A 13,706-nucleotide genomic window follows, 5' to 3' on the forward strand; every position below is an offset into this window, starting at 1 on the left:
AACACAGTATATTTATATGATGAGAAAAAGGGGTAGAAGGTCAAAACTCAGAGAATGACAATGTGGAAATCTTACTAAGACTTACTCACACTGATATAATGTATCTACGAGAATCTCACCGTATTTCTCTTAACATGCTGGATTTTATAATAACTTTATTCAAAATGCTGTTGCTAGGCATGTTTAAGTTTGTTGTAAATAAACGACTTTCACATCCTACATATATTTTTAATATCACAGTGTTTTTTAAAAATTGTATGATTCTGCATTTCTATGTGTTAAACATTTCCATTTTTTTTTGTAGAAATACTCATAAGGAGTCCAATTCCTTGTCATAATCAGAGAAAGTTAAATGTGACATTCAGTGGCTTCACAGCCTTCCTTTTCTATGGGGAAAGAGCAGAGTGGGCAAGGTTCTCTAAGGCTGTTTCACTTCAGTGGTAGCTGTGTGTCCAAATGAGTCCTCCCCCAAACATCTAAGCACAGTCAGTACATTCCCAACTCCTACTGCCAAGTTAAAATGAAAACGGTCTTAGTTCAGTAATGATTGAGGTGGTTTGCTCTAATCAAATTAAACCAGCCAAATGTTCTTTTCAAAGGTAACTGTCTACTCTGCAGCTGTATGCAAAATACCACATCAAATGTGGAAAAAAAAAAGTGATAGAATTCTATCCTTACAGTAGAGCTCTGGCTCCACTGATGAAGAGAAACAAAAGCACCAGTGCAGCTAGGAATTACGATCACAGAAAGCTCCTAGAAATATGTTAACTTAAGAAACAGTGAACAAAGTACTGAAATTTCCAGTTTATAATTAATTGATTTCAGGGAGAAGGGAATTCTCTAGCATTGTTAAACAGCAATTTATCACAGCGACTACACTTCAAATAGATATTAAAAGACTAGCCAAAGCTTCACATAAAAGAGAGAAAAAAAATCACACAGGCTTTTCCATTCTAGTTCTCACTCAGCTTCTCTGTTTCTATCAAAATATGTAACATTCTGCACTGACTAATGTTTCAAAAGTCCAAACTCAATAGGTTTCACTTAAACTCAGTATGATTCATTTGCACTAGAACTGAGTTTTCAATCATTAAATACGGGAAATTCCTGCAAAGATGAGTTAATGGCTGAGATAGTTTTTTGGGTTTTATTTTCTTTTATTAAGAGAAGATCATCTGTTAATGATAATCCAGAGTGATAAACAGTCAGTGTTAGTATGAACCCTTTTAAAAGCTGCATTTAGGTATGTGAAATCACTTGGTCCTTCTGAGACTAGAAAGCCATCTTCTTCTAAAACCCTAAAAAGACATCTAAAGTATCATATGGAAGAGTGTTGTTAGAATTTTAAGGTTTAATTTCAAAGGGATTATTTAGTGGAATATTTCCTTCATTTTCTAAGGATGAGACAAATTTTCAAAGGTGAAAGGTAAATAAATAAATAGGAAAACCAATACAATAATTTAGATGCAATGAGGTATTTTGAAAGAGTTCAGAAATCAACAGACATATTTCCACTCTTTGATGATCATCTCATCAAAAGCTTACCAAATGGCGGTTTCCCAAATGGAAAATGTCAAAGTATACAATGGAAAAAACCACTCCTTGGAAAATTCTGAAGTGGTTTATTTATCAATGCCTTACAGTTTAAAGGTATAACTGTTAAACAATCATGCATGCATGCTTAAAAGTATTTTTCAGAATTTAAAAAGATATGAAGAACAGGAAGAGCTGGAAAAATTTCCTCTCTTTTAAAAGAAAAAACTCAGCTTAGTTATATATGTATATGGGCAAAGTTATCTTTCGATAATTTGTTAGATCATTAAGAAACAAGAGTGAAAAGCAAATCTCCTGTATACAGCAAAGTTTTGGAATGAACAGCAACTTCTACCTTACTTAGTGTTATGAAAATTCACAAAATAATTTTAAAACTTCAGAACTAAATTACATCACCTAAGAATTACCACAAAAACAAGTAATTACTCTTGATGTCAAATTCACATTACTGCTCCATAAGGATAGTTGTATTACTTACTCTGCGCAATTTAACTTTTAATAGAAACATTCTCTAGAAATAAGGCTTTAATCTAACAATGATAAGAATCAGTATCTGTGATTCATATTCTAATGTATATTGTCCCTGAACTCTATTCAGAAAGTCTTAAAATTCAGTGCACTCTTCATGTCATAGGTCTTTCCATTTGATAATGCACTTAGATTTGTGCTAAGTTTCACACAATGGCTTAAATCCCACCAAGTGTACCTGAGTGACTCACTCGGTGCTTTGCTAAGTCACAGCCTCCAGCTCCAGACTACTCTCTTTCAAACATCTGGAAAGCATCACTTTTCTTCTCCCTGCTTTGTTCTACACTTCAGCCAGAAGTAGATACCATGAAGCAAACCAGAAAGTCCCAGTGAATCTACCTTGGTTCCTGCTTGTGAGTGTGGACCATCCATTTTCTTGTCCTTTTCAAGGCTCAGTTTTGAATCCTGGATCCCACTCCATTAACCCTGGGGATGCTGATGCCTCACCTGGCAGTCACAGCCTGCCACCAACAATTGTTGTGGCAAAATGAGTTGGTTTTCCATTCTGTGCAAGACCCAGCAAAACTAGATCTCTTCAAGAACAGCAAACACAACCATCCGCAGATCAAAAGAAGGCAGGGAGCACTGGATATAATCTAAAATGGCTAATATTTACTCTCACAAAGACTGGAAACATGTTTTTCATAAAAAGCTTAGATTCAGAATAAGATAAAATACTTTTTAGAAAAAGCTCTTGTACTCCCTCCAGAAACTGAATTTCCTAAGGCTCAGAAGTCTATTTTGTATTCAACCCTTCCTTCCTAATGTGCTCTTATCTTGTCCTGTTTCTGGCAGATCATGTATTCTAACTACATCATCACATCCATAACTAATAAACAATTCATATGGACAGGAAGAATATCACTTATTTTCCCTGTACATGCTCATTCTGTGTATTGTAAGGTTGCAAGCTAATGATGACAGGCCAGCATTCATGTGCAGTCTCTGCCCAATGGTCTCTGCCAACTTAACAAATTTCTCCAAGTCCCACCTACCACCAAACTCTATTCAGTGGCAACCACAACATTCCCCTCTGCCCTCCTGCCATCAGAGAAGCCATATTTCCAGGCCGGCAGTCCCTCCCTCCCCAAGACCTTTGCAGTGTCCCTTCTCACAGCAGCTGGGCAGCGTGGGGACTGTCTCCCTTTCTCTCTGACCACCACTGCTCTGCAGCCTGGAAATGCTTCTCTCCTGCCAAAGCACTTCCTGTCTTCACATCTGCCTTGAAGACCATCCTGTTTGTGTTAGACTAAAATCGATTCCGGGGCTCATTCAGTTTTTCCTTCCCATTACTCATCCACCATTTTTACCTCAGCTGCGATTCATCTGCCACACTAATACTTGGCAAGTGTCAAGTTCAGTTTCTGTTCCACTCCATCCCTGCATCTTATTTTACTCTTTCTGTGTGCAAGACAATCTCTGCAGCTAGCAATGCAGGGGTCACCATTTCTTTGTCTCCTGGGGCCTGCCAGATGCCATATGAGTGGTGTTACACAAAAATAAATTGTATCGCACAAAACAGTGCACTGCTGATGTGCAAGAATGACTTCACACACTAGAAGTTTAACATTAGCTTGGCAGAAAAAGGAAGTAAGGAAGGAAGCAGAATTCACTAGAGACAAACACCCCCCAAAATAGAAATGTTTCACTTGACAGGATGGAACATCTCAATGATTTTAAGAAGATCATCCTTTAAACTTATTAACAGTACAGTAATAAAGCCAGAAGCCAATATTGGCGTCAACACAAAATGGAAAGAGAAGTAAAATTAACTACTGCCTTTTGAATATTTTTCTCTCTCTATGTTCCTCCATCATTTCATTTCAACAAAGAGAAAAAAGCAAAACAACTACACATTCAAATTGCCTCGCAAAAGGTTAGCTAGGTATTGATGAACTGCTATACACATGTTCTGAATGCTTTATCAGGTCAGACAGGGAACGTTACGATACTTATAAAAAGATACCTTCCAAGTATAAGGAAATTTTAAGCAGCAAACCTTTTATACAGTTCTGGGACCTTTGAGCAAGGTCAAGTAAGTGATGGTCTTTATGTCAGGGTACATGAGGATGGGGGAGTGACGTGTGCCCAAACCTCTCCCCCCCACACTCAGATTGCCTTGCCAAGGGAAACAGTTCATGGGCTCCATCAAGCACTCAAGTGTAAAGCAAGAGATAACATCACGGACCACTGGACTGCAAAAGTAAGGAAAAAGCAGCATGAGAGTACTGCTGTACCTCAGAGGGCAGGTTATGGTGTCATTTATGGATATAAAATAACATAAAACTTTGAACATGGCATAACTGTGCAAATACTCATAACTACTGTGTTCTCCCTCCACTGACTTGTATACCAAAAAGAGTGAGGAATAGAGTTAGACTTCAACTAGGTGCATCATTCTGTTTAACCTAAGTCAATCAGCTGGAGCATCTATTTTGCAAGTTAATAGGAAGGAGAGAATTAAGATTTTTAATTCCTTCTTATATGGCTATAATCACCTTGAATGGCAAGATTTCTGACACTTACTTTTGAAATAATAACCCAGATTAGATTACATTGTAATAAGTCATATTCAATATACTGCTGGTAATTTTAAAATCGAACACTTACTAACCCATGAAAATACTAAAGAAGTTGTATTTATTAAAAAATTATGATAGGAAGCAAAAATACACAGCTTTGCAGCTTTGTTCTATTTGCTTAAGGTTTAGCACTATTAAAACTGTTGAATATAAATAGGATAGAAAACAAGCATGGCAAGAATTACAGTAATCTGTCTTGCATATCACCTTCCCAGAGTGTGAATTCAGTTTGATGGATGATTAAGATTAGGGGAAAATTATTCCTCTGATTACCAGCAGGAGAGAGACAAACTGAATGCAATATATAGCTGAATTTAGCATTATAATCACAAGAAGAATTTTTACAGATATATTGCATCAGGGAATACTCCTAGTTTTACACACAAGAGTTTCCTGAATCTAATGTGTCATTTACTCCTGGCAAAGTCTGTTCTTTATCTACATATATTTAATTTTGCCCAAACAGAACAGCACTAAACTATGTAAGCGCTGGACCAATTTTTGCCAGATTTACTTATTGTATGTAGTAAAGTTTTAGTAAAGCACTACATCTTATGATCTGAAAGGTGAGCTAGAGGAGCATCTGAATCACCCTACCAGTTAAAAGGGACTTTTCCAAGCCTATGACATACCTAGTTTTAGAGGAATTCACAGTAATATTTACTTTTGAAGATTCTATTTTTAACTTTGGTTTGTGAAGATAAATAGAGTAAGGCATCCTGGTGGAGAGTAACTCTATACAAAGGGTAAATGTGAACAGGAGAGGATTTTAAGCACATTGCAATTATCCTTTTAACTGCATTTTCCCATGCCTTTCTATACACCATTCTTGACAGTGAAAAATTTTAGATCAGTCCTCAAGGCCTTACTTCCATTATAGTTCAGAGATTTCCACTAACATCACTTTTCTGTTGAATATCTTATTTCCTTTTGATTCTTTTCTTGCAACTTTTTTCTTTATTCTGCAGTGAAATCTTATCTCATTTCATTATCTATCATTGTAAAAGCACCTGTGCTGCAAAAAATGCATCTCTTCATTGTATGAATACGGACTTGGAGCAAAGGAACATGAAACAAACTTCTCATAATTAGCAAGCAGTAGCATGGAAAAATATGATAAATATTATGTTTAAAATTATTCTGTGCTATTTAGACATTTCTCCTTTACATAGAAAATTCTCTTCCAATGCTAATGCCAGGCACTAGGAATCAGTTTTGGCTCTAACCAGTTCTCAGACAAAGTGAATCTACAATCACTACGACAAACCTGCAGTAGCAATGCTGGTCCTGAATCCTGGTTCTATGACCAATAAAGCCATGGAGCTCTACTTCTGCCTGGTAGCACTGGGGCTTTCCTTCTGAAACTGTTCTTCATGTTTAGCACCACTTTATGGCGACAGAGAAGCCCTGGGCTGCTGTGCTCCACATTTGAGTTGAGCATGACACTCAGCCTAAGTTCATGTGGCTTGTGATTTCTGCCACTGCCATCAGCTGATGCCAGAGTACCACAGCTGAGCACAAGGTGTATGCAGCTCATCACTTTAAAGTCTAGGCTTTGACTCACAGAATGACTACTGGTTGGCATTGAGCAACTCATGGCTCACACATGCCACTACTCAGAGGTAACAGATACAACATATTCACAGTTCCAACTGAGTTCTCTCAGGCTAGTTACTTGTAATATTCAGAAAAAAGCTCAGATATCCCCTCAAAATCAAAAACATTTGATGTTAAATATTGGTGTTCTTATCCTAGTGCTCTGAAAACAATGTACATTTTAATCCAGTATGCAGACAATGCATTTGGCATTGTTTTTATTTAGTAGCCTGGCCATGACAGCAGCTTCCAGAATGCGTGCCCAAACAATGAACATTTTTTGAGCACAAAATGTTCAATAATTAAGTAGAGTTAGGTCAGCAACTTAAAACTGCTGATCTTCTTTTACACTATTCCCTTTTCTCTGAGTATATTTACATAATACAAAAATAGATGTTTAATTTCAATAAATTGCAAACTCTTCTGTATTTTGTAACAGAACTGGGCCATTTAAATATTCTCAAATATTTTTTCTATTTTAAGGATATGATTTCAGTCACTCCAAAGGGCTCTACGGATTAAAACCATGCACAAAAGAGGTGAGTTTTTGAATGGCATTCCTCACATTTTAGAAGAGATAGTGTTTGAAATTGCTCATCTTCTCCTACTTGTTTGTGGAAAAAGGTGTGCAGCCAAGATCCCAGGCACCCTCATTCATCTCAGACCAAGTCCTTGTGTCTGAAATGCTGCTTATGACAAAAAGCACAGGCTTCACAACACCACTACGAGGACCTGAAACACACTTTCAGAGATCTTTATATTGAAATTACATTCTCATATTGCTGATTGAAATACTTACTGCTTTGCAGAGAATTAGTTTTCATTCAAGCTTGTAAAAATATTTGAAGCTTCAATGTATTTATGCAACGATCTGTCCAGATTCAACTGCATTTAAACCAAGCAAAAGAAGCCTGCAGTTGCATAGTCAGTTCATCAAATAGCTCTTTGGAAAACAAGAACTTTATTTTCATGATTTTGCTGAATTCAAGACTAGAAAGCTCTTAAAAAAAAATCTTTTACTTTACATGGAAAGACCTCAATGGCAGAAAAATTCATAAGTATTGTTATGTTGAATTATTCCCAAACAAGGTTTACACTTTCCAAATGTGTAAATGTCTAAACCTGGACAACTGAATCCTCATTTACTCTCATAAATTAATGGGCTGGATTTCAGAGATTTTGAGAACTCTCGATTATCTCTCTACTGCCAAGGAAGAACTCTGTGTGCACTCCTCCGTAAACAGAGCCCCTCGATATGGTGATCAAATATATGCTGTCCACCTAAAGATATCCCCACTTTTAAAATTTATTTACTAAGCCCCTGGCATTACTAAGTGCCAGGCAAAATAATGGTTATTAAGCGAATTGTGGATTTGCTTGATTAGCAGTGGAAGTGTGAGCTGCAGTCTGTATCCCATTGCTCACTGAAGTGACACTGATGACACGCACTCCATTATCAGTATTTCGGAATACAAACGCTTTGCCTATTCAGTTTTGACATAAGTAAGACTGCTACATTATGCTGCCTTAAAATGAACAAAAATTAATTTATCTCTAGCTATTGACTTTTGAGTTTCAAATATTATTTTCTACCTCATCTTTCCTCTTGCACCTAGTAAAACCCCCTCATCTCAGACCCTAAAAAAAGGATTATTACAGGTGCAAAGCATTTTGAAGGTCACCTCTAACTCCAGCGTCTATTTCTCTAGGCTGTGTTAGTGAAGTGCAAAATATTTTCCTTTTGCTATGCAATATATGCTTACAACAACACTAAGAACAGGAAATAGTCTTGCTAAGACAGCACCACCAGCAAGATGCTGACCAGTTTGAAATCACTGCATATCTGGGTATCTGCAAAGAGAACCTTACCTCTCAAAGTTTATAGTATTAATAAAAGATGCTCACGGGCTGCTAAAGGTTTCCAGCTATAGAAAAATCTAAGAGGTCAAAGTAGGGCTAGCTTTATCACTGAGAACACATCATTTATCCAGGGTTTATGCTATTGACATGACAGAAAGGACATCATGGGGTCACTGCCACCATTTTACAAGCAAGGTCTGACACCTGTATTGTTGCATTCTTGATAGCACAATCAGCAGCACATAGTGAAACTAGTACCAGTCAAAGAGGACTCAACCATGAGGCTGCCTGCAAAGCTTCAGGTCTTAAGCTGTTACTTCTGTTTAACATGATAATCTACAGCTGTCTACAAAACCATCTAAAAAGGCAGAATGCACATTTTATTACTGCTCTCATTTTTGCCATTTCTGTAATGAACAAAGCTGCTAAAAATCAGTACTGGCTGGCAGTACTAATAGTTTAGACAAAACCAGGGAGATTTTTTTTCATCCTCTCTCATGCCTGAGGAAATAATGTATATATGGCTCCTTGCCCATCCATTACAACACAAGTCACATATCTACGCCTCTGGAGATAGGTGTTTGTGTGTGTGGGAAGCAATGCACAGGGATGAGGTGAGGTCTGGCAGGCAGCACCATGGCCTGTTGAAACCTCAAACCACACTTCACGTACACAGTTTAGTGCTCACTTCAGCCACTAACCCAAACTAGTGTCCATTCCATTTAGGTCCCCAAACTCTTGCTTGCCCAATTCATGTACTAAACCCAGGACTCCACTGATCAGGACACTGGTCCCACCTCCTCACCTGACCACGTTGGGGTGTTCGAACGTCTCCAGGTGCCTCAAAACCGCCACCTCTCGGATGGTAGACAGTGGCATTCCCTCTTCACTGGTCTGCACTCGTACCCGCTTCAACGCAACAAAGCGACCTCCGTTCTTCAAGTCTCGGGCTTTGAACACCTTTCCGTAGGCCCCTTCCCCAATCTCGGCCACATATTCATACTGCTGGTCAGCCAGGTTTGTGCTGTCCTTATCCATGCTGGCACCACTCCTCTTCCTCTTGAGTTCCAAGTGCCTTGAGGTGGCTCTCAGTCTCGCTTACTTTCTGAAAACTAGTCCTTTGCTTGCGTTGCAGATAGGCCACGCACTTCGTACCTCTGCCAGAGGGGCAGTAGGAAGCTCTTGCCCTCCTGTTCTTGTTCCTTTTCTGTACAGGCTCCAATGTGCCTCCTCTTTCAGCCACCAAGAATTATCATACAGTCTTCAGGAGCATTGCCTGTGTAAAGCCAATTAGATCTGGAAGGACAAACCAAGCAAGAAAAGTGAGTTTAGTTTACTTCATTACTTTACATGCAAAGCAAAAACATGGTGGAAAGGAGGATGTGAGCCACGAGGGTGACATATGTATCAACGTCCCTGCATGACTGATACAACAGTACAAAGTTATCACAGTCTGCGCAAAAGGCTACGCACACAGCTACAGAGCAGTGGTGTGCTGAGGGGTTTTACTGAGCAATGGGCTAAATATGACGACCCTGTGAGACATAGGTGATGGGGATGGCAGAGCTAACTGTGCATGGCTGAGAAGAAGTTATGCCAAAGAACTTTTCTTCATCGCACATGGTGGACTCTTGGAAAGATATCCTATTACTGTCACTTGCTTGCAAATAATAGCATTTAGAGGTTTGTGCTGTCTCCTGTGCTAAGCCCTTCATGAACACATCATGAACACACCGCAAGAAACAAGGTCCTGCCTCAAAGTGCCTGTGGGGAGGAGAAATACGTACGTGTTTAAATGACAATAATACGTTATGGAGCATTGTGTGCTGAGGTAAGTTCAGGAATATGCACTTTAGCCAACTTATCAGCAAGCAAGGGTTTTGGCTGTGGATACTGCTACCATTGTATCACCGGCAGTTCCTTGCAAACCAGCATGATGAAAGATGTCCTCAGGAACCGCATGTTCTGCTGTGAGTGCATAAGGCTGGAGAGCAGAAGCAGTTCCTTCTGCATCCAGTTTCATCCACTTTCTGCAGGACTGGGCAAATCCTCTCCCTTCATAAAACTCCATGTCAATTCTCTCCCTGCCCCTTTTTAATATAGCAATACTGTGACCACGACTGCAGCTCTCTCCCACACTGCATTTTTACCGTGCTAGGATTAAAGAGCTCCAGACAGCTCAGTCGGGGATCCCCTAAGTGGAATCCACGCACAAAGCCAGGGGTATTCCGCACACTTACGCTGATTTTACACCCTAGCTGCAGATGAAAAGAGCAGTCTCGAAGAAACCTGTGCCCGCTGCTCATCCCTTCTCCCCGGCTGCAGCCAGAGGCGGCTCCCTGCCTCGCCGGCGTCAATTCCCACCACCACAGCTGCCACCGCAGCGCCCCAGCCAGCGGACAGCCCCGCGCCACCCTCCTGCAGCATCACCGGGCGACACCGACCGCGGGAGAGTCCCCGCCCGCCCCCGAGCCCCGGGGGTCCCCTGCCCTCCGCCGAGCCCCGCGGTGCTGGGGGATCCCCGCCCGCCCCCGAGCCCCGGGGGTCCCCTGCCCTCCGCCGAGCCCCGCGGTGCTGGGGGATCCCCGCCCGCCCCCGAGCCCCGGGGGTCCCCTGCCCTCCGCCGAGCCCCGCGGTGCGGGGGGATCCCCGCCCGCCCCGGTCCCCCCGCGCAGCCGCCCGCGCGCCCCCGGCCCGCGCCGCTCGCAGGGCGCCCCCCGGCGGCGGGCAGCGGCGCCGCGTGTGCGTGGCGGCGGAGCTGGCGGGCCTCTGCCCCGGCGCGGCCGCGTGGAAACTTACCCGTGCTCGCCCTCCCCGGGCACGGCGGGGCACCGGGGCTGCCCCTGGCCCCCGCTGCCCCCACCGCGCCGGCGAGCTCCCCTCCGCGGGCGCCCCGTAGGCGGCGGGGGGTGGCGGCGGGGGACACGCGGGGAGACGCGTCCCCGCGTTTCCTCTCAGCGGATGGAGCGGGGGGGGGCGGCCCGGCTCGGCTCGGCTGCGCGGCAGGACAACGAGGGGACTCCCACGGCGGCTCCACCGGAGGGCCCCCCCTCCCCCGTGGTCCCCTCCGCGCCCCCGCGCCGACCCCCAGGGCGTTGCGGCGGCACCGCGGGTTGCGCTGCCCCGGCCCGGCGGCCCGAGGGACTCGTCCGCGGTGCCGCCCGCGGGGGGGGGTGCTCGGCGTGGGCTCCCGGGCCGGGCAGGGAGGGGGCAGCGTGTGGGCCACGCCGCGGAGCCGGGTGCGCGGAGCACATGGGCGCCCCGCGTTACCTGGTGTGCGCCGCGGTCCCCTGCACCGCCACCAGCTCCCCAAATAATCCTCAGCCCCGGGGGGTGGGTGGGGGGGAGGGAGGGGGTGAGTCCTCCCTAACACAAACCTCCCACTGAGCGAGGCGGGGTGGAGAGCCGGCCTGGGGTCTGCCCCTTCACATGGCGATGTCTCCGGCAGGTCCCGGCAGCGGCCGCCCGGGCCACACAGGTAGCTGCTCCGCGGCTCGGCCGCCCTCGGCTCGCATCCTCCTGCCGCCGCCGCCGGGCTGCACCTTGGCGCAGAAGGAGCTCGCACTCGTCCCCCAGCCCGTTCCTCCCGCCCCCACCCTGCCCGGGGAAAAGGAAAATGCGAAATAAAAATCGCGGCCGGCGGCCCCCGGGGAGCTGCAGCGCCACGACGGCAGCCCCGCCGGCCGCAGCCTGCGGTGCGGGGCTCGGGCACCACCGGCCCTGGGCGCCGCCGCCGCTCCGCCGCTGCCCCGGCGCTGCGCTGCCGCTCCTCGCTGCCGCTCCCTCGGCCTCTGTTCTGCCTGGGAGCAGCAGCAGCTTGCTGCCTTTTTTTTTTTTTTTTCCCCTCTCCTCAACTTTTTTTTTTTTCCCTTGCTTTCCCACGCTGGCTGAATGTGACTTGACCCCGTTTCAAAAAAGTTTGACATAGTGCTTCAACATTTCCGCATTCCTCCCCGACTACAAAGGCTGCAGCCGCCTCCTTCTGCTTTCTGTCTCTGCTCTCTGTCTTCACACTCAATGAAATCCTTCATGTGCCCCTGCCAAAGGCAGCCGCATACCGCAAGGGTCGCCGCGAGCGCCGCGGCCAGGCATGGCCTGGGGCGAGCGCCCCGGGGGGTCCCGGCAGGGCCCGGCCCGGCCCCGGCCCCGGCCCCGGCCCGGCCCCGCCGGGCTCGGCGCTGCACGGGCGCGGGCTCAGCCGGCTGCGGCAGCACTGAGAGCCCTGACTCATTCCTAGAGCTCCGCGTGCGAGGCGCTGGGAAATAACCCTTTTGGGGTTTCGGGTTTGGTGTTTCCACCCCCCCACCACCCCTCCCCATCCTGAGAAATAACCTTTTTCTTGTGGGTTTTTTTTTTCCTTCTTTCTCCAAAACATCGCGGATTCTTCTTTGCCTTTTTTTTTTTTTTGACTACTTTCCGTTCACAGAGAGCGCAGAGCTCCGGCAGGAAGTAAGCGCCCATGAATGCTTTCGGGAAGCATCAAGAAACTTCGTTGCTGGAGAACACCCCCTCGCCCCTCCAGCGAAGTCTTTGCCCCAACAGGATTGCAGCTGGAGATGCACGAGGCAGCGGGGCGAGGATGGCACGGTGTGCAGAGGAGCTGGGCGTGCAGGCTGCCGGTTCTCTGATGCAGAGAATGTTTTGTATAGAGCCGATTCTTACAAATACTGAAATTCACCACAGAAAAAAAATAATCACAAAACAGATACCTATCTACTCTGTCTCCATGGGAAAAAACACACAGCCTAGTTCCCAGTTCTCCCAGCTGGTACCCTCCAGCACATGCTCTTCTAGACCTAAAGGATGACTATGGTCCAGCTCCAGAACCACTGCTTATAGTGGTTTAACTGGGAGAGGGTGGAACCAAATCCCCTTATACAATTGGAAAAATAATTTAACTAAGTGGGTTTATAACTCAAAAAGGGTATGTCTAGGACTTGGCATTATACACTGATTTAGAATAACTAAAAAATATATGTATAATACTGCACAAACGAAAAGAATTCATATCAGAAGGAAGCATATAATTTCTTACTCCAGCAATTCCACATGCCCTTCCAATTTCTGAGAGGTTTAGAAGCAGCACCTGGAGGAGGGGGTAGCAAGAGGAAACTGGCTGAGGGCAGAAGGGAGACTCCTTATTTCCCGTGGAGAAAACAGGGAGCTGGTACCACTCAAGTCTTCAAGGAAAAGGCCAGTGGCATGTGAGTGCTTCCAGGAGATCATGCATATTTTGCAAGAATTTAATTTATGCTCAAATTTTGTTTTAATTACAGAAATTCCTCATCAACTTCTGAAGACCATGATTTATCAGAGAAATATTCTGAAGTTAATGGCAAACCTCATAACCTTTAAATGTGAAAGTGTCACAGATTCAAATACACAGATCAAATATTTCTTTTTAAAAGATGTGAAAAATCACATCACATTACAAGGTTCATATATACATACACTACCTCCCTTCATTTTTCTGTTTCATAACATTCATGTGTTTCTTAAATGTATATCCTTTCCTTTCCTTTCCTTTCCTTTCCTTTCCTTTCCTTTCCTTTCCTTTCCTTTCCTTTCCTTTCCTTTCCTTTCCTT

General features: G+C 44.5%; 1 protein-coding gene across 2 annotated transcripts in view; it reads right to left on the reverse strand.

Moving 5' to 3' along the window:
- CDK6 (cyclin dependent kinase 6) overlaps positions 1-11,672 on the reverse strand; it is a 134,754-nt gene extending 123,082 nt beyond the window's left edge. Inside the window, exons 1-2 of one of the 2 annotated variants that reach the window (XM_017817732.1) lie at positions 11,498-11,672; positions 8,926-9,416 (exon numbers count right to left, since the gene is read on the reverse strand). In XM_017817732.1, coding sequence (XP_017673221.1) covers positions 8,926-9,158 — 233 coding nt within the window. In that variant the 5' untranslated portion in view covers positions 9,159-9,416; positions 11,498-11,672. Of the gene's footprint in view, positions 1-8,925; positions 9,417-11,390; positions 11,459-11,497 lie in introns of those variants that run through there. The other variant, XM_017817733.1, reaches the window with a different exon arrangement.
- Positions 11,673-13,706: the final 2,034 nt, after the last annotated feature.

This window comes from Lepidothrix coronata, unplaced genomic scaffold, assembly GCF_001604755.1.
Source record: "Lepidothrix coronata isolate B3197 unplaced genomic scaffold, Lepidothrix_coronata-1.0 Scaffold62, whole genome shotgun sequence".
Lineage (NCBI taxonomy): Eukaryota > Metazoa > Chordata > Aves > Passeriformes > Pipridae > Lepidothrix > Lepidothrix coronata.